The sequence below is a fragment of the Natator depressus genome, chromosome 12 (genome assembly GCF_965152275.1).
Source record: "Natator depressus isolate rNatDep1 chromosome 12, rNatDep2.hap1, whole genome shotgun sequence".
Classification (NCBI taxonomy): domain Eukaryota; kingdom Metazoa; phylum Chordata; order Testudines; family Cheloniidae; genus Natator; species Natator depressus.
In genome coordinates, this window is record NC_134245.1 from 32544316 (window position 1) to 32570289 (window position 25974).

The window sequence follows — 25974 nt, forward strand, 5'->3', positions numbered from 1 at the left end:
GTCATTTTAATCCTTCACTGCTTTTATTTAATTGTCCATTTGACATTTTCATGCACTGTATTCTTTATAAACTGAGGTCCCAACCCTGCACTCAAATTCACAGGGCTTCAGGATGTCTCTGTATAAGTGATGTTATTGATTTCCATTGAGTCAGTGATTCTACATCTAGGATTTAGGATTGTTTTGTATTGTGTATTCTATTATTAAGTAACAAATGTGTCATTTTGAAATTAATTCCCAATAATTGAACACCGCTAAAATCATTGCCAAGCACATCAGGCCTTAAATTTTACCTTTTTTTTTTTTTCCAAATAGTTAAGATCCAGTGGGGAATGTTCTCTCAGTCTTCCATATTGGGAGACACACACACACATGTACGTAAACACTCTTGGTACCATACAAAACTAGACACTTACCACCCACAGTTTTTGCAATATTTATAAATAGAGCCTTACCAAATTCATGGTCCATTTTGGTCAATTTCATGGTCATAGGAATTTAAAATCGTAAATTTCATGATTGCAGCTATTTTAATCGGAAATTTCAGGTGGGGTAACTGTAGGGATCCTGGATTTGTGGGGTGGGGGGGTTGCAAGGTTATTATAGGGGGGGTTACAGTAATGCTATACTTAACTTTGCACTTCAGAGAAGGGCAGCTGGAGAGCGGCGGCTGCAGGCGAGGAGCCCAGGTCTGAAAGCAGAGCCGTTGCCAACAGCAGCGCAGATCTAAGGATAATATGCTTTGGTATTGCCACCCTTACTTCTGCACTGCTGCTTGCAGAGCTTGGCCCTCAGTCAGCGGCTGCCCAGCTCTGAAGGCACCAGTGTAGAAGAAAGGGTGGCATGTTATGGTATTGTCACCCTTACTTCCTTGCTGCTGCTGGCGGGGTGCTGCCTTCAGAGGTGGGTGCCCGGCCAACAGCCAGCGATCCCCAGCCACCCAGCTCTGAAGTCAGCACAGAAGTAAGGGTGGCAATACTGCGACCCCCCTAAAATAACCTGGTGACCCCCCCGCAATTCCCTTTTGGGTCTGGACCCTAATTTGAGAAACAATGGCCTCAGCCGTGAAATCTGTATAGGACAGCGTAAAAGCACACAAGAGATCAGATTTCACGGTCCATGATGCGTTTTTCATGGCCATGAATTTGGTAGGGCCCAAATTATAAGGAATAACGTAGTAAAGGTAAATCCTATAGTGCACCAAATATCCATTTTAACGATAGTTACCACACATAAAAAAATTACATTCAATCCATCATTCATATAGAATCCAACTTTCTGTATAAGTATGAGACTGCTGTACTATAACTAAATGGCTGCTGACTGAAGCAAACCAAAGATTTGCCGTGTTAACTTTAAACAGACATCGCTTTGTGTTGCTGGCCCTGAGAGCTTATCCCCAGACTGCCAAGAGGAGTTCAAGTTCATTGAGCAGTGTGGTTAGAGCCCAAAATTCTCCTGACAAGGCATACATGGCCTACGCCTTTGAATTTTTTCTGAAACCCAACAGCCCACCTCTATGAATGAACCACACAAACAAATATGGTGGGCTCCTTCTCTCAGATCTGCAGCACTGACAGTATTCTTGGTGTTGGGCAGAGATCATTGCTGAAGCTGGAAACAGAGAAATAAATAGCCTTTTTTCTTTCTAAAGCTACATTAATATCTAGGGTCTGGATGGTCAGGGCATCTAGCTATTCACATCTAGCTTGCCGGTTTAAAACCCACAATTTCAGCAAAGAGACCAAGGGCCATGCAGTATGGAGCAAATCCTGGTCCCTAGCATGTGGTTTCTCCTAGGCAGGGTTGAGACAATATTCTGTGGGTGAACACAGAGCTTCAGGCCCCAGGGCTATCAGTTTGACACCTTTTACCAGCACTAACCACACACATGCAGAACACTTACAGAGAGTGGGGAAGAGAGTTTGGTTGTGTTAAAAGTTACTCTGTTCACTTCAGACTCTATTAGAAACATAGGAAAAAACAGTGTTTGCTCAAATCTGCTCAGAGCAGGTCCAGCTGACATGGAAGTTAAAACCTGAGTGGTCTGGCTACATTGGAGCTCCCTTGGTCGCTACCACCAGTACAGTAAGTAGACAAGGCAGCAAGGCTTGTGAAGCCCAGAATCATAATAAATTATACATTACACAAAGGCCCACTCTCCCCAAAGTTTCTCTGCTTTCCATTTGAGCATAAGCTTTCGTGAGCTACAGCTCACTTCAAAGCTTATGCTCAAATAAATTTGTTAGTCTCTAAGGTGCCACAAGTACTCCTTTTCTTTTTGCGAATACAGACTAACACGACTGCTACTCTGAAACCTGCTTTCCATTGTGATTCCTCCTGACCCAGCCACAGCTGGACATCCTTTGGGCTTTAGCTGTTTTGTTAAACTAGTGATTTATGCTATTTATCCCCACTTAATTAAAGATGTCTAAAAACCCAAAGGTTATATTATAGAGTTCTCTGCGTGTGTCAAAGGAGAGCCAAGCAAACAGTTGCCTGACAAAAGATTAATCTCAACTATAGTATGCAATTCAAGTTATTATCACTAGGCTTGTTGATATCAAGAGTGAAGGGAGTAAGCTAAGACTAAATGGAACATCACAATTCATTGCTAGTAACTACATCACAGTTAGAAAAGGAGTACTTGTGGCACCTTAGAGACTAACCAGTTTATTTGAGCATAAGCTTTTGTGAGCTACAGCTCACTTCATCGGATGCATACATGCTCAAATAAATTGGTTAGTCTCTAAGGTGCCACAAGTACTCCTTTTCTTTTTGCGAATACAGACTAACATGGCTGTTACTCTGAAATACATCACAGTTGAAGTTCATGCAGGTGATTTTAGCATAAAACGTGCCTGTGTTCCTTTCTTTTAGGATTTGCATTGACTGAAATTGGCTCAGTGCCATTGTGGTTTTTGAAAAAAAAGATTCAGATTACTAATGGGATTATTTCCTTTTATCTTTAACTAGATATTATAATTTTTCAAAATGAGCAATTTTGCTTTGGTATTTTATTTCATTTTTTAAAGAGAGTCATGCAAATTTTCAACATAAATTCCACCAATGGGTTATTTAACTTCGCAGGTCATTTGCTAATTTTGAAGATTTGATTCCAATGTTTTTGAAAATCTATTACTTAAATATATAGAAAACTTCTGTTATTGTTTTTTAAACTCAATAGCTTTTGGTAATCCAAAATCTGTTTCAAACCCAGGAACATGGTTAATCCATTGTTTTTATTCTTCCTAGTTAGGGTACCAATACTTCTGGGATTAATAATTTACTGAGTTAAAAAGCAGAAGAATAGATGAGAAAATATATTCTAGATTGCTAATGGCTTTGGTAAAGATTGACAAAACTACTCCGTATGCATTATGAGTCAAAAACTGGAAGTGGAGGTACACATATGAAGTATCAACGGTCATTCTTCTAGCCATGAAAAAAATGCAGTGCTTGCAGTGTTATGGATGTGTGTCACATCACTGGTTTACTTGCACGCTTCTTCTCATGAAATATCTATATTATTCTCCTAGCAGACAGATTGCTTCTTATGGCAGACTTCAATCACAAGTATCGCCCTATCACTCCAGTAGGATTTATCATCCCCATATAATTTATCGGATATCCTTGTACTGGAAAGGACTCAATGTGCTTACAGGGGTGCTGAAGTATCAATAAATAATAGAAATAAATGTATAATTAACAAGGTCACCAAAGGTAATCACTGCAGAATAGTTATAAAAATGATAGCAAGGATTTAGAATGTTTTGCTCATTGTAACATTTTTAAAGAATGTTTCTCTTTTTAAATAAATAAAGCAAGCAAGCAAGCAAGCAAATGGACCGTTACAGTTTCAAATAAATACCTGAAATTTAATTTTTTAAACCAGGTACTTCTATTGATTTATAGAAGTCATGTGCAGACGCGTTTAGGGATAAATTCCCAGTTCACTGAGTCTTCCTGAATATAAGCAAAGTTTAGAGAGAAGTCTTTAAAAACTCCCATTTGTAAGAAGGGGGTAGGGAGGGAATAACCCAACTAAGCTCTTAGAAAGATAGTAGTCTTTTTTTTAATTTTTTTATTTTTTATTATTTGCAATTTAAGTACATTTTCTATAGGTTTATGAAAGGGAAATCTTGCCAGACAAACCTGATTGATAATTTTGTAGTAAAAAAAAAACCCACAATCTAGAGAAAGCAGTAGTTTTAATATATTTGGATTTCATCAAAGCAATAGATGCAGGACCGAGGCTCAGCTGGCTTAAATTGGTGATTTGGCTGATTTACACCAGCTGAGGATCTGGATCTGATCTTGTGAAGTTTTGCTCATAACATTAAATCATTAATTCAAATAGGACTTGGGTAGGAATAATTTCCTGTCAAATGAAAACTGGTTGAAGGGCCATAAAAGAAAAGTTAATGATAAACAGCAGTGTATTGAGTTGGGGAAGATATCTACGGGGCCACTACAGGAATCAGTGCTGGATTTGATCAGGAAGACCAAATAAACTACATTTTAATGAATTTCACAAATTATATTAAAAAGAAAAGGAATACTTGTGGCACCTTAGAGACTAACCAATTTATTTGAGCATAAGCTTTCGTGAGCTACAGCTCACTTCATCGGATGCATAAAGTGGAAAATACAGTGAGGAGATTTATATACACACAGACCATGAAAAAATGGGTGTTTATCATACACATTGTAAGGAGAGTGATCACTTAAGATGAGCTATTACCAGCAGGAGAGTGGGGTGGGGGGAGAGAAAACCTTTTGAAGTGGTAGAAAGTTGAAAATACCAGAGAAATAGTACATGGGACCCTACAGAGATTCTGGAAACAGACAGAAAGTAATAAAAGAATATATTATACTGAGTTCAGTGGGGACTTCTGCTTAAAAAACAATGCCATGAACTGGACCAAAATGATATTCATTTTGGAATATTGCTAGAAAATACACAGTTGTGTAGCCCAAGAAGCAGATTTTGTGCTCGTCCTGTGTGATTATCAATAAGTATGCTACGTCTATTTATGCATGTTTAAACATCTGTAGGAAAACAATCTAGAACACAGATATTCAATGAGAAGTGTGAAAAACTATAATGCCAAAAGAGACTTAAGAGTCTGATAGCGAACTACAAATTAGAGACAAATGTGCACCATGGAATAGTAGAAAAGCCAATAAAATTTTAGGCTGCACAGGCATCATATCAGAGAACCAAAGAATTCTGTTAATCTAATCAGCTTCCGAGCACATCTTTACAAAAGAAGTATTGACAAATTTAGAGAGGAGCAACAAAAATTATCAGGAGACTGGAAGGGCTGACCTAGGGATAGGCTTTCCGTTTTTGTTTTTTTTTTCTAATTTTGGGTGTTTATATTAATATGAATTATGTCCCATTTGAAGGGGGTGAAAATAAGTTCTCATTTATATTTTTAAAATGTTTTCCCTGAATGTCAGAAATTTGGCCTCCTCTGATTCAACTTGATCTCAGGGATCAGTTCCCAGGAACTGACCTTTAAAGTCCTTCGGTTCCCTCTGCAAACACACAATCTTCAGCACTGGGGGGGGAGGGGAGGGGAAGAGAGAGAAAATTGGGATGGGGGAAGTGTTGTGTACATTTAATAAAACCTTTTCTCAAATTGCTGCTTCTGTGTGGTTTTACACATCAAAACAGATATTTGTTCTGAGGTCTAGAAGGATGTGGGAGGCAGACCAGTTGAGAGTCTCTGGGTAAAAAGATAAAAGGGGTAAAAAATAGGGTGACATCATAGTAGAGGTCTACTGTAGCCCACCAAATAAGGATGAGGAGGAGGTGGATAAGGCATTTCTAGAACAAATAACAGAAATATCCAAAACACAAGGCCTGGTAGTAATGGGGGACTTGAACTATCCAGACATCTGTTGAAAAAGTAATTTGGCAAAACACAAAATTTCCATTAAGTTCTTGGAATGTGTAGGGGACAACTTTTTGTCCCAGAAAGTGGAGGAAGTAACCTGGGGTAACAACCATCTTAGACTTGATTCTGACCAACACGGTGGAATTGGAAGTGAATCTGAAGGTGGAAGGCATTTTGGGTGAAAGTGAGCATGAAATGATGATTTCATGGTTTTAAGGGAAGGAAGGAGTGAGAGCAACAGAATAAGGATAATGGACTTCAACAAACTCGTAGAACTAGTAGGTAAGGTCCCATGTGAAGAAAAATCTAAGGAAAAAAGGAGTTCAGGAGAACTGTCAGTTTCTCAAGGAAACAATATTAAAAGCACAATTGCAAACTATCCTGAGGTGAAGGAAAGATAGGAAACATAGTAAGAGGCCAATATGGCTCTAACAGGAGCTTTTTAATGACCTGAAAAATCAAAAAGAAATCCTACAAAAAGTGGAAATGAGAACAAATTGCTTAGAAGGTGTATAAAAGAATAGCACAATCATGTAGAAATAAAATAAGAAAGACTAAGGCACAAAATAAGATACACCTAGCAAGGGACATAAAAGGCAATAAGAAGAGGTTCTTTAAACACATTAGGAGCCAGAGAAAGACGAAGGAAAGTGTAGGTCCTCTGCTTAGCAGAGAAAAAGAGCTAATAACTGATGACATCAACAAGGCGGAGGTGTTTATTGCCTATTTTGCTTCAGTCTTCACCAAGAAAGGTTAACTGGTGACCAGATACTCAACACAATTAATATTAACAACAAGGGGGAAACAATGCAAGCCAAAATAGGGAAAGATCGGGTTAAAGATGATTTAAGTAAGTTAGATGTTTTCAGTTTGGCAGGACCAGATGAAATTCATTATAGGGTACTTAAGGAACTAGCTGAAGCAATCTCAGAACCATTAACAATTATCTTTGAGAACTTCTGGAGGACAGGTGAGGTCCCCAAAGACTGGAGAAGGGCAAATATATCTTTGAAAGGGAGAATAAAGAGTTCCCAGGGAATTATATACCAGTCAGTCAACCTAATTTCAACACCTGGAAAGATAGTGGAACAAATTATTAAACAATCAATTGGCAAGCACGTGGAGGATAATAGGGTTATAAAGGAATAGCCAGCATGGATTTATCAAGAACAAATCATGCCAAACCAACCTAATTTCCTTTGACAGAGTTACTGGCCTAGTGGATAAGGGAAAGCAGCAGATGTGTTATACCCTGACTTTAGTAAGACTTTTCAAACAGTCCCACATGACATTCACATAATGAAACTACGGAAATGTGGTCTAAATGAAATTACTATAAGGCAGCTGCACAAATGTTAAAAGACCTTACTCAAAAAGTAGTTTTCAATGATTCACTGTCAAACTATCAGGGAAATTTGTGGGGTCACCAGGGGTCAATCCCTAATACTATTCAATATTTTTATTAACGACTTGAATAATGGAGTGGAGAGTATGCTTATAAAATCTGCAGATGACACCATGCTGGGAGGGGTTGCAAGTAGTTTGGAGAACAGGATTAGAATTCAAAATGACTTTGACAAACTGGAGAATTGGTCTGAATACAACAAGATGTGAAATTCAGTAAATCCAAGAGCAAAGTATTTCACTTAGGAAGGAAAGATCTGCACAACTACAAAATGGGGAATAAATTGGCTAGGCACTAGTACTGCTGGAAAGGATCTGGGCGTTATAGTGGATAACAAGTTGAATGAGTCAACAATGTGATGCAGCTGCAAAAAGGGCTAATATTCTGCAGTGTATAAACAGGAGAGTCGTATGTAAGACACAGGAGGTAACTGTCCTACTCTGCTTGGCACTGGTGAGGTCTCAGCTTGGGTACTGTGTCCAATTCTGGGCACTACACTTTAGGAGAGATGTGAACAAATTGGAGAGAGTCCAGAGGAGAGCAACAAAAATGATTAAAGGTATAGAAAAGCTGACCTATGAGGAAAGGTTAAAAAAAACTGAGCATGTTTAGACTTGAGAAAAGGAGACTGAGGGGGGACCTGATAAGAGTCTTCAGATGTTAAGGGCTGCTATGAAGGTGACTGTGATCAATTGTTCACTGAAGGTCAGACAAGAAGTAATGGGCTTAATCTGTAGCAAGGGCGATTTAGCTCAGATATTAGAGGAAAATTTCAAACTATAAGGGTAGTTAAGCTTCCAAAGAAGGCTGTGGATTCCCCATCTCTGGAGGTTTTTAAAACAGTTTGGACAAACACCTGTCAGGGCCAGTCTAGGTTTATCTGGTCCTGCCACAGCACAGGGGCTGGACTTGACTTCTCAAAGTCCCTTCAAGCCCTTCATTTCTATGATTCTGTCCATTTAAACCCAAATCTAGAAATGTTTATGTGGGAAAATGAAGAGAACCAGATATACATATGGGCTAAGAGTGAAACAAGTATTTGAAGGATGACAGAGGAAGAGAGAAATTGTAGATGTGCATATAAACATATGGGGATGGGAACATTACAGTTGAATATCAGGAGGAACTAACTGACAGGAGAGTCATACCCTATGATCACATTTGAAGCAAAACTCCCCATTATGATCCACAGGAAGTTTTGCTTCTAATTTGGCCACACAATATTGCCCAAAGATGTTGACTACATTATAGAATCTGCCAAGGAAACAGTGGAAGTCCCAGTGTTGAGGACACGTAAAACATTAGAAAATAGACTGACGAGAACAATCCTATAATAGCAGGGAGTTGGACCAGTCAATCCAATAGATCTCTACCTTACACGGTTCTATATCTTCTGAAATAAATGTTTAGCTTTGATCAGGTCTAAAATCACATGCAAAACTTTGAGTAGATTGTAGCTGTGAAGGGAGAACAACAAAATTTACAAATGCCATTCTACCCAGCTGCATTTTTGCATGAGTGTGGGTTAACAGACTCAAGAGGACTGAGGCTCTGCCTCCGTGATTTGGGTGTAAACTGCCCTCACAAAATTAGTGCTGCCATTTTTGTACATGAATTCTAGCTACAGAGCTGAGAACTTCTGCCTCTAACTACCTGGTTTTCACCCACAGTCATGATTGTAAGCATTCGAATGTGCACCTACAAAAGGGAGTTTTTACCTTCTGAAAACTTACCCTGCCATTTCTCATGTCCAAGTTTAATACATACTAGAATTCAGATCTTTGTGTTTGCCCATGCAGATCAGGTAGATAGACACCACGCTACATGATTTTCACAAGCAAATGCAAGTTTGTTCCCATAAGTCATAGAATGTGTGTGTGCAAAGCCTGCCCAGAAAAAGTGGCATGCATAAAATTGCACCTGTACATTTAGTGACATTTGTTCAAATAGATCTAGAGTCTGTACAGCGCTTCAGAGATGTAAAGCACTTTGCAAGCTTAAATAGTGAAAAGAAGTAGTTGCCACCTGAATGTCTTATTTCTCTACATCTGTAACTCATCAGGGCAAATTTTGCGGTCTCTGAAAATTTACCTGTACATCCAAATCTTTCAGCATAAATTAGAGCAGAATTTGGCCCATCATGGTGAGGGTCCTGAATTGGTAAGGCACTTAAATATGTACAAAAGTTTAAGGATATGCGTAGTCTCACTAAATGAAATCATAGGCTCACTGGAGTCGATAAGAAAACTGCCATTGATTTAAATCGGCAGGATTTCACACGTAGAAGTCAATAAGAGTAGTCAGTCAACAGGGCTACTCACATGCTTAAAGTTATATATGTGCTTACATGCCTTGCTCAATCAGGGCCGTAATGAAAACTACCTGCAGAAATTTATGAAATATTGTTCCCCTTTTTAAAATGATTAGGAAAGATGTTGTTCTTGCAATAATAATAGCCTCTTATTTCAACACCATTGTGTCAAGGTCTTAAAGATTTTGACTAGTGTTTATGAATAATTTGATCTAATAGTAAATCAAGCGGTAAATTAGTCATCTTTCTAGTGGCTTTTATTACTATAGCATTTGTAGACTTTAAAAATGTCACTGACCATAGTACTACAAACAATAAATTAGCCATAAATCTACGCATTTAAAGTTGTATTGTTCCACCTGACTGATACAGACTGCCCTAACTGAACTGGTGGAAGAACTGAAGGCCAGGGTTTATATATTTCACTCAAACACACAGAGCTTACCATGCTATTGCTGTGGTAACAACTTTTGATGGTACAATGATGTACATCAGTTTATTTTTTTTTAAAGTCATAGGAGCAGAACAAGAGCCATTTGAAATCTGTTAAATATCAATAGAATAACATAATTTAGGTAACCAGAATTTCCCACACAGGATAAGCAAAGAAATACCACCTTGTCAAAAATGGATCTGAATTACTGCATGTCCATAAAGCACTTCAAAGATGTAAGGGCTTTGTAAACACTATTATAATTCAAAGTACTTAAGTTACAATGGCCAAAATATACATCTCTAACAACAAGTACAGTTTTATACAGCAAGAGAAATTATCTTGCAAAGGCATGCATGTCGAACTGTTTACTTTTCTTTATCCACAGATCATGAAGGAAGTTCGGAGAGCATTGTGCAATGCATCAGCTGATGACAGTAAACTCTTACTTCTCAGCGCAGTGGGAAGTGTATTCTGTAGTGGCCTAGATTACTCCTATTTAATTGGCAGGTTATCCAATGACAGAAGAAAAGAAAGCACTAGGATTGCAGAAGCTATAAGGTGACCCAAGCTCACATGTGATCTCTAAATTATGAAATGCAGTGTGTGATTCTAAAGAATATTTGTCAGGTCCAAGAGTGTTGTATATTTAAGTGTTGATTGTATGCTAATTTCAGTCCTACAAATTCATTTAACAAGAAAAAGGAATGGGTTTGCTGTAGCTTTTTCTTATGAGACAGAACTCCTTTATTTCTAGTATGTGTTAAAATTTATTTAGTTCCACTACCTCAGTGTATTTCAAAATTCTTTCTCTAGTCTCAAATTCAAATTGAGATGTAACTTTGTTTTTTAAATTAGCTGTAGCTTCATGTTTTAACATTGTTCCTCGAAGCCAGATATTTTACTTGTTTCAGTTTTCATCATTTTAATGAGTTTCAGTACAAATGGGGATCTATGACTTAGTAGTGTTATATTAATATAGCAGGCTTCTAATGTATTTCAGAGCCTCATTAGAAAGGTTTCTGATATTTTTCTTACATTTAAATCATGTAATTTATACGTAAATGTAGTTCTATGTTCAAAACTAAAACATTGTTTTGCTTAACATATCAGATTATTTTAATAGAAACACAGGGTTTATGAAGTACTGTCTATAAATCAGTCTACATTACAAACCATCAGGGGTTCCCATTATCCACAAAGGTATAAATATAGGACCAGATCTTCAGCTGGTGTATAACAGTGTTACTCCATTAGAGTCACTAGAACTACATCTTTTTACACCAGCTGAGGACCTGGCTTAGACTTACTATTTCCTACAAATAGGTATTCCTCTTTTGAGAGCTTTCAAATTTTATGCAGTACATTCTGACATTATTATGAAGGAATCCAACTAGAGGGGATGGTTTGCTATAGATCTGGACTTCAGCTATATTAGGACAACTTGTTTAATTGTTTCATGATATAAATTAACAGAATTATCTAACAGAAGCCAAGCCATTTTAGTAATGACCTCAGTCTGTTGATTACCAGTGTCTTGGTTACTGCTGTGACTATTGTCAGTTTCAGGGCAGTTGCAGTCTTGGGCAGAGACCCGCATCTCACTCCATGCTGACTGGGGGTTCTTTAAGGCTACACAGTTCCCTGCCTACACTGTAATCTCCCCAGCAAGCTAGACTGCCAAAAAGGCCAGTGTTGGTGCTTTTCTTTCTCCCCGCGGGCTGCCACCTGTGTATTTCCCTCAGTTATAAGTTATCACACAGCTCATTCTAAGTAAGCACATGTATTCTTATGATAAAAGCATTACAGGGAAAACACATGTATGCTAAAAAGCTGACCAGAGCTCACCCCAACCCAAACTTGAGCTCTGGTCAGTCCTTCAAAACCCACAACTGGGTTTTCCCTATGGTAATAAGTTCATAACTGTCTCAGATTCAGAAGCAGAATCCCAACTGCAGTACAGCTATTTCTTTATACAGCTTGGACATGTGATCTGCAGTCTCCAGGAACAGATAATCAGCCGACAATTACCCATTCCTCAGGGCACAGCTTCAAAAGGCGGAGTTTTTGCATAACTGGAAGTGGGGAATTAACCTCTCCCTAAGTAGATTTCCTGGGGAATACCTCACATTTAATGTCCCAAAGTCCATTCTTGCCTGGCACATTTTCAATGTAGACCTTTGAACTCCTGGGCCTCACATCACATCTGCCTCCTGGACGTTACATACAATCCCAGCTCACCAGAATATATAAGATTTGCATTGAATACAAAGGACCCCAAAAACACTTCAACTTAATTCATAAGGTCTCCCAAGAATACACAGGAAATTGCCATATCGGTCACAACTATTGCAGTACAATTTGGATACTTCTATTAGATATTTCTGAAACTCAAAGTAGAGATTAGATTTTATGAGCATGGAAATACGATATTCTTAAACTTTTAACTTAACAGTCAATGCTTTTCTGTTGCTCGATCATTCCTTGAAAAGGGAGAAGAGTTAATTGACTGACACAAAATAACACTGTAGTGAGAGAGAAAACATTGCTTTGTCAGTGGTTAGGGTGCTCAAATGTATAGTAAGTTACCCATGCCCATTCTCTGTATCAGCTGAGAGTGGAATGTGTTCATATCAATATTATGAGAGGAAAAGAAGAATTCTCACAGTGTATTCCTTCTGTCTGTGGTACAGCTTTCATATGTTGATCACAGCCTAAAACAACGGGATTACACTTTATTTGTTTCACAGGCCTTTTGACGGACTACAAGCCCTGATCCTGCAATGAGAGCACTGTGTCCATGCCAAGCTCATTGCAAGATTCAAAAGTGCACATGAAGACCATATTTTCACATCTCCTCTTAGTAAAAACAAAAGCCTTCCAAACATAACATTTTCCCCTCTCACTGTAATAAGTTCCACTGTGCAGCAGTGTTTACAACTTCCAGTGCAATTCTAAGAATATCCCCTCACATTCTGCTCTCCTCTCCTAGGGTCCCCACTTTCTCCTTGTAAGACTGTCTTGTTTCTGCCAGGCTGCAGACTGTCTCCCCATGCAGAACATTTAGCTGCCTCTGATCTATGAAGGCAGCCACAGGGGCAAAGGGAGATTCCTCTGCCTTCTGCACTTAGCAGTCTGGGAGTCTTGATTTTCCTCTGCGTTAGGCTTTTCCAGTTTCTGATCTGTACCAAAAATCAATAGGCTTGTGCCCATTGGTGCCCAGAATACTCTGAAATTTTGGAATTGATCAAGGTTGTCACATTACAGGCAGAGAAATGCATTTGAATTAATCATTGGGCCTTGCTTTGCTCAGCCAAGTGTGAACTATAATTTCCCTTAATCCCCTCCTTTTCCAGTAATATGTCTTTGCCTTCTGAACCCATCGATAGAGTACTCCTTACTCTACTTGCCTTGCCTGATAACCTGTTCCTAAGTTTTATTGTCCATTGTATGAGGTGGAGCTCCTGAACTCCATCTTCACTCCTTATTTTCTCAAGAACTCTTAATATTGATCGTGCTGTACCTCTGAAAAACATATCACTGTTACTGTCAGTCCCTTTCATACATTGTAAACGCTAATGTTGGGTCATCTCAAAGTCTCCTCTCTTTTTTTATTTTGTTGTTGTTTAAACTAAACCCATTTCTCTTATATCCCAATCCAGCATAGTACCTAAGGCCATGCTTAACTTTAAGCCTGTATGTAGTCACATTGACTTCAACGGGGCTAGTCACATGGTTAAAGTTAAGCATACGCCTGTGCTTTGCTAAAATCAGGGCCTTAATCCTTCCGTGAGATCTGCTATCATCTCCAGCATCCAAATCCTGCTCTCAGATGCACAAGTATAGGTCTCCTTGAGCTCAACAGGAAATCTGCAAGCACATCCAAGGGCAAATGTCTTTAAAGGAATCGTGTTCTTCCACAACATACTCCATATGAGACTTGGCCAGTAACAGTATCACCTCTTGCTTTGCATTTTCCTTCTGCTAATATAATTCAGTATTTTCTTTGCCTTCTCTCTTGCTGTGCACTGGTTTGATGGAACCCATAATTTGTCCACAATTACACCCACGCTTTTTCCTGATCAATGTACAGACTGTTCTGTTTTGCACTGATTCCATACCCTTGTTCCTAGAAGGCAGGTGACTTATTTCTAATCTCTTATTGCACTAAATTTACTTTGTTCTAGCCCTCTCACCTAAATGAGCGAACCCATTTTGCATTCGACTGCATTATTTCCTCTTCCCCCCCTTCACTTCAAAATTGCCGTTAAGAGGCGGGACATGGAGATCTTTGTTATACTTTAATCTAAATCACTTCTAACAAAGATCCATCAAGTGACCTCTGGATACCACTCTTATAGTCTCATTTCAATGTAGTTTTTTCCAGTTTATGGTTCCCCTTTGTGTCTCTCTCTTTCAGCTTGTGTGTACTCTTTAGATCACCCTGTTTTTATCTCTATTCCATGGCTCAATATGATACCTTACCATTAATCTTTGATGCAGAGCCTTGGGTTCTTTAACATAAGTATACAACACTGCACCCATTGAGTTTTCCTCCTCTTTCATTCTGCAATATATTTAAAGGACTCCATCAAGTTAGCTAAGCAAGACCACCTGAATCCATGCTGACCTTCCTTGAATAGAGTGAGAGCCACTAAATATACAATCCATCCCTTACTGGTCCAGAAATAATACTAGCCCTAACCATACTGCAAAAAGTTACCATGTTCCAGGCATTCCAGTTACTCCACACAAACCAAATCCAATTTAAGAGAAATCATTTGATATTCCATGGTATTCTTATAAATTAATTACAGACAAATCAGCTGAACTGTTCATCTGGGGAAAAGCCCAGTTGGAAAATAGAAGGCATAAAAACTGAGCAAGGCATTTGACATTCAAATCTGTTTTTTGATAAGTAGTTTAAACTCAAGAACTAATTTAAGTGTTTCCCTATTCAAGAACTTCCTTTTTTTTATTTTAGGGATTTTGTAAAAGCTTTTATTCAATTTAAGAAGCCAATTGTAGTTGCTATCAATGGCCCAGCTCTTGGGTTGGGAGCTTCTATCTTACCACTGTGTGATATCGTTTGGGCAAGCGAGAAGGCTTGGTTTCAGACCCCATATGCGACGATCCGACTCACTCCAGCTGGCTGCTCATCGTATACATTCCCACAAATACTTGGTGTTGCTCTGGTAAGGCACTTTTCTCCTAGAATTGCTCAGCAGACTTGGTTAATTCCATACTGTTTTGCACTGTTTTTATGACTGTCACAGAACTTGACACATTTTACAGTCTCTGGTGAAGAGAGGCTCAAGGGACATGAGAAGAGGGGCCATTTTCAAGGATGTGTCAGGAAAGGGACAAAGTGCTTTGGCAAAGCTAATCTGGGAGGTTTCAAAGTATCTTTCTGCACCATGCTAGACTCGTGCAATGGCTAGTAGTTAATAAGGTACACTGGGGCTTGACACTGTGCTGTCAGCTTCACAAGTGTAAATCTGGAGTAATTCCATTAGTCACTTAGTTTACCCCAGTGTAAAAAAAAGATCAGAATTTGACCCCCATTATAGCTTATACTTGCTGTCATGGATCAGTGCCATAGAATTGCCTATATACTGACAGTTACTCTTGTAAAATCACTGACATCAATATGCTGATATGAACAGCTAATGTATTTTTTTTAATTTGCCCATACCATGCTTAGATGTCACTGCCAAAAGCACTTTGTAAGTACTTCTCTCTAAGGAGAAGGATGAAAATATTTGCAGGTCTTATTTGACCATAGCATCAGGCATATGTGCTGTAGGAATGAAGGAAATCACCCTCCAAGATCTTGAGTGAGCCTTTTCTTTTGCAGGCAAATGAAATGTTGTTCTGCGGGAGAAAGCTAACGGCACAGGAAGCCTGCAGCAGAGGACTTGTGTCACAAGTATTTTGGCCAACAACATTCAGTCAAGAAGTGATGCTGCGAGTAAAGGAAATGGCATCTTGCAGTGCAGTGGTAGGAAATCTATCGGTTTTTGTTTCTATCAGCTAGATTACAATTTGTATTAAGGAATTAAATAGAAACGTGTTCAGGTATAGGCAAAAGGAATATATCGCTATAACTTCACCCTCACAGGGAAGGTGTGCTACAAAGGCTGATCATGTACTAGAGGGAACTCAATTCTCAACTCCTGTAGTAAAACCTCTGGAGAGGGGGGCTAATGGAAGGAAGTCTGTGCAAGGATTGCTCATGGATTTCTTCCCCAATTGTTTCATTGGGAGGCAGGTTGTTTCACTTCCCCCTTCCCAATATGGAATGGATTGTAGGGCTCATTGATGAACCTGGGGGATCCACACACAGAGCCAGGGAGTCAGCAGGAGACCTGTACCTCCATGCTGACTCTCTGTCCCCCCCTGAAGCTTCTCCTCTGCTCCCTGCGGCATGCCTCCGATGGAGTTGCATTGCCACAGCCTTTAAAAGAGACCCCTCCCACAGTGAAGGGGAGCCAGTTGCGGGGGAGGGGAAATGTGTCCCTCCAGCTCCTGCTTTCATCCATCACCAGGCTACTAACTCCCTACCTCCCTCCCCCCACGCAGTTTCTGACCCCACAGAGCATTTTCTTGAAGTCTATGCAAGGATCTTGGGAGCAAAATCTGGTCCAAGGGGTCATTACTTCCCTGTTTTCTGATTGCAGCTTAGTGGCTGTTAAAACCTCTGCATAGCCCTCACTTTCCAAGGCCCTTTTCCTTGAGGCATGTATATTCCTGCACCAGCCCCATCTAAGCTTTTAAAAGAAATGTAACGTAAACCGAAACAATGAAAACCACAGCCTCCCTAGAAAAGCACTAATAAAATGAAAGCAACTGGTAGCCATTTGTACTTAATTCCTTAGTTATACTGCATGTCCCTGGCAGTCTTAGCATTCCTTGACTTCACTTAAAAGACCTGTGGTTCAAGAGACAGTAGAGGCAGACGATTTTTAATTAAATCAAGTGTAGATTACATCTCAGAAAACACACTCAGAACTAAATCCACCATGAATTGGTCTTTGGAAATGCAGCGTAAGCTTATCGGATCAGGCTGATATGTCTTATATTATATGAGCTGGGACGCCGGGGCAGCGAGTTGTATCGGCCCGTGGTGCCCAGGCTCTAGCAATATTCAGGGCCCTGGGGCCCAGCTCCACCAATGTTTGGGAACGGGTCTCTGCCCTGGCCCCACCTGCCACCCCACGCACCTCCCCCCGAGTGTCTCCCGGCTCCCACGCACTTCTCCCGCCCCCCCCCCCCCCCGGAGTATCCCTGCCTCTCCCCTGCAGCTCCACGCTGCCGCCACTCTTCTGGCTCCCGGCATCAACTGCTGCCGCAGGGTCCTAGTGCCCCCACCCACTAGTGGCAGGGCAGGCTGCCCTTACCCTGCCCTTCTGCCTTGGACCCTTCCCTTTTCCAGCAGGACCCTCCACCAGCACAGGGGGCCCCCCGCCCGCAGTCACCACTCCTGCCCCACGTTGGGCAAGGGGCAGCCCCATCCTTCACCCCCAGTGAGGCTGCAGTGAGGGGCAGCAGCCAGGGCCGTCCGTAGCTGTTTTGTTGCCCTACGCAGCCCCAGGCTTCCATAGAAGAGAGCGGGGGGGGGGGGGGGCTGGCCACAGGTCTCCACAGGGGGGCTGTGTGGGACCCCCCCAGCCCTCTGGGGGGGGGGGGCTGGCCCCAGGCCTCTGTGGGGGACAGGGCCTGGCCACTTCCTGTGGGAAGTGGAGTGACCCAGCCCCAGCCTGCTCCTCTCCCCTGGCTCCCAGCCACACCGCCACCGAGTGCTGGGTGGGGGCGGTTCCCCCCTCCCCCCAAGCCTGGGAGCCAGAGGAGCAGAGCAGGCTGGGGCTGGGTCACTCCACTTCCCACAGGAAGTGGCCAGCTCCTGTCCCCTACGCAGGCCTGGGGCCAGCCCACCCCACCTCCCACCCCCCATGGAGGCCTGGGGCCCCACACAACACCCCCTCCCCCTCCCGCCCGGGGGTGGGGTTTCTGGGCACCAACAAAATTTCTACGAACCTGCCACCTCTGGTAAGCACTCTGAATCTCATCCTGCATTCTCCATTCCCCCCCCACACACGGATCAAATGTACAATAGCATCTTCTACTGAGGTCTGTTAGATTGAAGGAAGGTGTTAAGATATGACCAAACATGAGGCTACCTATCAAAAGGGTTAAAAATTATAAAGGAGTTAGGAGTCTAGATTGAGCTCAAAAGTAGAATATAATGGTCTCCTTCGAGTTCATTGTGGACAATTGTGCATAAAAATACAAAACAAAAATCAACACCACCGAAAAAAAATCCCAACAACCCTGCTGCTTATAATTGACCCGTTTACAGTCTATTGAGAAGAAACACAGTTCTGGAATAGCAATGAGTTACAGTGCAAATCTGACAGGATATCTTAGTCTAGGACTCAGTTGTTTGGTAGAGCTTGCTCCCTTTTGTCTCCCTTTTCTACAAACACTAATACCTTGTATTAACCCCCTGCCCTTGGAACATAGTGAAGCATGGAACATATCCCAATTTTGTTTAATAGAGTTCCTTTTGGGTTTTGTATGTAAAAATAAGTAAAGGAGACAACCTAATTTGGCTTAAAACACTTTCTAAATTAAGGTGGCCTAAGTAAGGCCCCTTAAATCACTCTTTACTTTTGAAAATCTTCGTGCTAGTGCATAAATAAAAATGCCTGTGCTGAGTATCAGCAGCTTCCACCGACTTCAGGTGGAGTGGTGGCTGTTTAATACCTCTGAAAAATCAGGTCCAACTTCTCTACACCACAGAGATAATTATTGAAGTGGTAAAACACTGTTAATACTGCTGTCCATAATAAGTTGACCAGATCAAAAAAAAAAATCTTTGCTAATATTTTCACTTTAGGTATTAGAAGAGTCTAAATGCCTGGTGCGGAGCTTCCTGAAATCTGGACTTGAAGATGTGAATGAAAAAGAGTGTCAGATGTTAAAACAGCTGTGGAGTTCTTCCAAAGGACTGGATTCATTATTCAGCTACTTGCAAGACAAAATTTATGAAGTCTGAAGTCACAGTTTCACTTCAAGAAAAAACATTCCAAGTGTAAACAGAGTTCAAACATTACTTGTGTTTGAAAAGCAGAGGGAACGCATCCTTGAGATGAATTTGTGACAGTGTATCTTAATACAGATGGTTGTGTCAATTTCCTTGTGAGCTAAATTGAGAAGTTACACAGCTATTTTGTGTAATCAAGATGGAGGCAGGCTTGGTCAGTGCACATAAATTCTACTGAGTGCATCATTCACATGCTCATCCAGTTAGAAGTGTACATTCCACGTGCTGAAAAGCACTACTATGGCCCAGTAAGGCACACCATCTGTAATGATTTATTTTGTCTGTTCTTTTTTTAAACTTATTCTTGCTTTGCAACAAATGTCTGTGCTGACACTGAGGGCTCAATCTGAAAATCAGGTCACAGTAACACTCTGCAGACCGAGATTACTATACTTCAGAAATATTTTAATTATTTTTTTAAGTTCTAACAATGTAATGGAAAAACCTGATAATTTATATGTATAATATGTAAAGTTAGTTGTTGGTTTTTTTTTTTTGGGGGGGGGGGGGGGGGCAACTAGGATTTTTTTCTTTCATTGAATTTATTTAACTTATTTATTTTGTGTTTGTATGCAACTGTTTGTTGATCATGCAGATATTATTTTCATACTTCCCTTGACTGGATTAATGGTTTCACATGAGAATGCAAGTGCCCCAGTGCATTTTTAACAGTGAGGTGTGTATATAATAAAGAACATACAGAAATCACCAAATGTCTGGGCACTAATAGTGACAGCCATGTACGTATGTGTTCCTTTATGTGTGAAATTGTACAAAGATGTATTGAAGTCGAGTTCTAGTTTGTTAAACTTATTAAGGAAAATCAGTGGAAGCTGCAATTGTGAGTCCCACACAAGTCTCTCTTCACTTCCTGCCTTCTTGAAGAGCATTGAAGGGCTTGCCAACAAAATGCTTTAAGTTTACTATTTTCCTATTAGCTGGACATTAATAACAGGGTGTGTGGTGCCCTTATGTGGCATTATATTGTTCTTCAGGTTTAAACATCTCCTTTTGGTCTGAAGTCTACAAACAAACCCTTGTGAGCCTTAGTCTAACTGCCTGCTCAATTGTGGGATAATTAATACTCTGGAGGCGTCTGGGTCTGAGATAGGAGTTTTATAAAATGGTGCTAGGTTTTGAACTGGGTGGAGACAGAGTTTTTGTTTTGCTTTTCCAATACTCCATGGCTGGCCACCCCATGATCTAGTTATGAACAATTAATTAATTAATTAATTAATTAAAAGTCTATGGCTATCCATAAAAACAGTCCATAAGTGACCAAAAAATATATCTAATTTGCTGTTTGTTTTGCTAATATTTTTCAGTGATACTGACTTTTGAACCTTAGATTCAAAAGTCTAGCAGGCAGTTAGGGAGGAAATAATATGAACACATTCAGTGAATCGAACTGCCATGTTAGTATGCCCAAATCAAAATCTCTCTAAGCAGAAAATTTGCACCTTTGTTTCTTTAGTGATTTGTGCACTTGTTCTCCATCCTTGAGCTCACTGACCAGATTACAGTTTAAAAGAACCACAAGTGAGCTGAGGGGTTTGTTCATTTTTTCCTTACAATCTTTCAAAAAAAGAGTCTCAATAAAGTCTTTGTCAATTCTAGTGAGCGGTAGGTTTCCACAAAGTCCATCCATTTTTTCCTTTCTCATAGTTAAATGTAAAGTACCTTCCATTTACATTCTATATATGTTCGTAGGGCCAAATTGTGCCATTGATTTTTTATTATTTTTTATTTATTTTTTTTAAGAAGAGCACTATGTTGAAGTCAGAACTCCTCCTCCCTTCCCCTGCCCCCAAGTTCTGCTTAAAGTAAAAAAAAAAAAAAAGGCAGAATCTGACCCTTAGTTAGAATTTGTTTAAATGTCTTCAAAAATGCAACATTGTACATGATTATGAAGTGATTTATTTTTCAGTGGTCTAAAACAAAGGGTAATTCTTTCAGTAAAAATACGAAATGGTTGATACAGCACTTGTTATATGTTAAGGGTTGCTTACTTCTTAGGCCCCCTAGCAAAATTGAAATGTGTGTTCAGGTTACGCACATGCTTAAAGGCTTTGCTGGATCAGGGCCATAGAACCCAATCTCATAAGCACGCACACAAGTCACTCACTTCAGTAGTCCCACTGACTTCAATGGGATTAGTCACGTGCGTAAGTGTTTGTACAATCAGGCTTTCAGTATGGGACTTTAGAAAAATCAGGAAAAGTATCATGATGCCCCAACTTCCATTTTTTCTTATACTGGTCCAGAGAGGTACAACTCCAGGTCATGTAAAATGTGTCAATAAAATACTAGAAAGTTTATTTCAATAGTGTGCTTGTTATATGTTGATATATCTAGGAAAATTGCTCTCAGCAGTATGAAGATGTGTTTTACCACAGAAGGTTTTAGAACAAAAAAGAATCATAATGCAATCAACTTTTTAAATGCATCATTTCAACTGCATTTTCAAATATTCACGTTAATATTTTGTTTGACAGAGGAATGGTTGAAATGTGTTTTTTCATAAAAACCGCTAATCATATTTAATGTTTAATTATTCATGTTTAAACAGTTACAATCTAGTTTCCATAAATTTGTTTTTCTTTCAGAAAAAGGCTAATAATTTCAAAATCTTCCTTTTCGAGTATTTAAGGCTCAGAATTGATTTTCTCTTCTATTTCGGTCTTTACTTGCTATTCAGATACATAGATATACTGTACATATTAGTCTGGGTACCTTTACTAATATTCACAGTATTTAAAAATATAAATGCAATTTGTTGTTAAGTATGTTATTTTATTCTTGTGTAAATTGTTTTGTACAACCTTTAAAAATCTGCAGTTTTGCATTTGTAGATATTCAAGGTAAGCAATTTATTTTGTGTTGTCTTGCATGTATATTTTTTGCTGTAGATAAGTGTTGTTTAGTTTACTACTTCAGTACATTTCTGTTTAAATGAATAAGCTTACAAACTTTAATACAGTATATATTTTCAGAATATAAACTTTTATATTTCTGTGGTAGATTAGGGTATGCGTTTTAGGCAATCTTTTTCACTACTATTAATTCTTATTTTAATCTATAGTATACTGGTTTTGTGCCAATAGTTTTTCACTAGAATAAAATGCTCTTTTAATATTAGGGATATACAGACAGGTTTGCTGGTGGTGGTGGGCAGGTTTTCTGTTTTGTTTTTTGCCAGCCTTGAAGTAACTGAGTTTAAAGTGTAATTTGTAAATTTATTGCATTTGTGAATAAGCCTTACCATTAGGTACAACAAATCTTAAAACCTCGCAACTGCATATGTAATATTAAGGACTTCCCCAAATAATCTAAAACAGTTGGCAAAATCAGAGTACAGGGCCTTAAGTTTTTCTTGTGAAAAGGATAATACGGGTTGTTGTTTTTTGTTTTTGTTTTTTTAAAACAACATAGTTAGAGACTTGTCAGTTTGGGCTTTGTTCTATATAAACTGTGCATATTGTTCTCCCAACCACAGTAGTTAATCTCAGGCTTTTTGTGGCTGGGTCTATAAAAGTCAAATCTGGCTAAAGCCAGCACTCTTTAGGAGGACACTAAAGAAGTTTACATAAGAGACTTATAGACAATCTTAATCATAGTACATTTAAGTATTCACTATCCTGGATGTGTTATCTGTGTCTACCCAGTTAACCGTATGTTTTAAGCCATATTAAATCTCTTTACCACTACTTTAAATACTACACTGAAAGTCATTCCCTAACTTACCAACAGGTTGACAGGCTTGTGATTTCTAGTGAATAAAAATATGCCTTCCATAAAAACAAAGGACCAAAGAACTACATTATTCTAACAGAGCATTAGTTACTTAGCAAGTGAACTAGTCTGACATTTATAGTGATGATCAAATGGTCTCTTCCTGCTATGAACATTTCATTCTCATTCATTTTGAGCATAAGGGGGGAAATGTATCCACTAGACTTATTGGAAAATGAGCAATGTTCTGCTAAGCTGGCATGTCTATTGGTAAGGCTTATTACCAAACCTCTGAGATGAAGCAAAGAACCAAAAATTCACAAAATCTGTCTATGTACATTTATTTGATTTCAAACTTGTAACTTGCACAAGAAATTAAAGGTAGAAGTTTGCAAATTAGGCCCTTAAGTTATTTTGTCAGAATGTCATGGAACAGACTAAAACCGTTTCTAATATTTGTAATGAGTACATAATATAATATTATAAGGGTACAGGCACCCCTTTATCACAGTGTTGTAAATATTTTCTGAAACTGGTATAGTACGGAGGGACTTGTATCTTGATATATCAAATATTGACTGTCTACATCAAATTGTACACAATATATTTGTTGATGGTCCTGTAACTAGTGTATGGACACATTTCTGGGTGCCTTAGAAGTTGTATTTTTCATGTGTGTTAATATGCAGTATTTATACATTGTGAGAAGCTGCTTTGAATAAAAACATTGAAACTTCATTGCAATTTAGTGATTTTCAATTTTACAGGAATCAAAATGAATTTGGTAAATAGATGCCATACAGAAAAGGGGGTATTATAAAGTGATCTGGTAAAAACATTGAATAGACTCCTACGTTTTAAAAGAAATTAGGCATACAGAGGTTTTTCTTATGAGAGGACATTAAATTTAAAACTGATCATCCATCCAAAAATTGCAAAGATCGCAGCAACAAGAAGTGCTGTTAGTAATGTAATGAGTCTGACTTCATTCCACCTAACCTTCTGTTCACATCCAAGAAAATGAGCAAAGAATCGTCTTCAGTATAATTTTCTAAGACTACTTCTACTCCTCCATTGCTACCACCCTTGCTTTGACATATGCGAGTCATACAAAGTATGACACTATATAGCTCACGCTGCTCTAGAGCCCAGGACTGCCAGCCATGATGCAGTTCTAAATACAGGAGTGGCTGTGCTAAGTGATATCTGGCTTTGGAAGGGTGATTCTGCACACAGGACTGCATTGTGCAAGTGGCACAGAGACCTGTGTTGCAGCCAGTGTGGAGCGGCACCATCCCAGTGGAATTGCAAAAGGGGCACAATCCTGTAGATCCGTCTATGCATAGGGCTGATGTGTAGGCTGTGCCATGCTCAGTGTCTCCTCTCTGACGCACTTAAAAAAGTAGAACACCTCAAGGTCATAGAAAGGGAGCAGTCACTTAGCTCCCCCTGAGCAGAACAGCAATATGAGAAACCTTGTGATGAGGCCTGGCTTACCGGTGGTGCTGTGTAGTGGTAAGGTCACTGGGTCCCAACTCTCCTCCTTCTCTAGCGTCCCTCACCAGCAATCGCTCCAACATTGTGGTGGTCCACCTTTTGGTAGAGAGTGACTCGGCCCTCTGGCTGGGTAGACGGTTGAGTTCATCCCCTTCCAGGGTAACAGAGTCCAACAAAACATATAGAGGCCTATATCCTCACAAAAGAAAGGGTCTTCGGCCTACTTCTGGGCCCCTGTATGTGGCATGCCCTTGACCCAGAGCTTACAAAGTCTCTATCCTCTCCTCTGCCAGGGGTGGGGGAGAGGGAGGGATTTATGCCCCCTCCACAAGTTCCCAGCCCTCCCTCTCCATCAGTCTCTATCCGAGGGCACTAAGACACCCTGGAGTGCTTCAGAGCTGCCTCCCTGTGCTGCTTCCCACCACTGGCTTCCCCACAAGGCCTCAAAGTCTTTCACTTGAAGTCCAACCAAAAATAGCACAAACAACTGAATCTTCAGCCCAGCTGGGCTCAGCTGCTTGCTGTCTTCTTTCCAAGCTCGCTCAGCTTCACACTAGCCCAAAGTGCCCGGATTTCACTCCCACTACCCGAGGCTGTCACACTCTCCCTCTGCCCATGGCTTCAGGCAGGCTGCAGTCCCTGATCAGCCTCTATCTCCAGTCAGGCTTCCAGCTCAGGACTCTGCCTCCCAGGCTTCTCTCAGCCCAAGAGAGAAAACTCCCAGCTACCTCACACTTGGGTCTCCTCTGTGGCCCCTCCTCCAGGGCTTAGAGTAGCTGCCATTTGCAGGCCTCACCCTTCCTCAGGCACTCCCAAGATAGGTTTCTCCTCCTCTGCCATTTCATCTCCCTCTCCGTTTCCCCCAAGCTGCTCCTCTGGCTCCTTGTTAATCTCCTCCATCAGCTGCAGTAGGCTCTACAGGTGTGGTGGGGTGGAGTCACCTAAACCCAGAATCACTTCTTAACTCCTTCTTGACCAGTGTGGGGTTTATATACTCCATCACACCCCTTGGCGTGGGGCATACAAAGGAGGGAGTTTTTGCATAAGGACCATGAACAATATGGAGCCAACCCTAAAAGCAAATCTCTCCACCCACACAAAGCCCCCTTAACTCTTGATGTACTTGGAGATGTGCAGTATCAGGGCCTTGGTCGTTACTATTCTTTATTTAACTGCACACATTATCTAGCTTCCACAATCTGTGCAGCACTAACTTACCTCACAGACTGGCAACTCTTGGGCTGAAAGGGATGAAACATACACGGCCCTTCCAAACCTGGAAAACCCTTTTTTTTTTCCCCCTACAAACACCTAGAAAAAAGTCCCTAAAAGTGCAAATGTAATGATAGAGATTTTCCTCAGGGGAAGGGGGAAACAGTTTCTAGCCTTCATGGTTCTGGAGAAAAGTTTGAAAACATGACCCAAAAGCAACCTGAAGGCGAATAAAAAGAACCCAAATATTAATTTAAAAAAAGCCTCATGTTTTTAAAGCCAATTTCATTTCATTATTTTTGAAGAGTTGGGGTTGGCAATACTGGTTTTTATATTTATAATTTATTTTGTATAAATGCATGGAAGCATGTA

The 25974-nt window shown here is 40.0% G+C and overlaps 1 protein-coding gene across 1 annotated transcript in view; it reads left to right on the top strand.

Annotated features, from left to right (window-relative positions):
* Positions 1-19612, top strand: part of CDYL2 (chromodomain Y like 2) — an 81087-nt gene extending 61475 nt beyond the window's left edge. Inside the window, exons 4-7 of the mRNA XM_074969179.1 lie at positions 10444-10616; positions 15040-15250; positions 15913-16056; positions 18955-19612. Of these exons, the coding sequence (XP_074825280.1) occupies positions 10444-10616; positions 15040-15250; positions 15913-16056; positions 18955-19113 (687 nt within the window). The 3' untranslated portion in view covers positions 19114-19612. The remainder of the gene's footprint in view (positions 1-10443; positions 10617-15039; positions 15251-15912; positions 16057-18954) is intronic.
* Positions 19613-25974: the final 6362 nt, after the last annotated feature.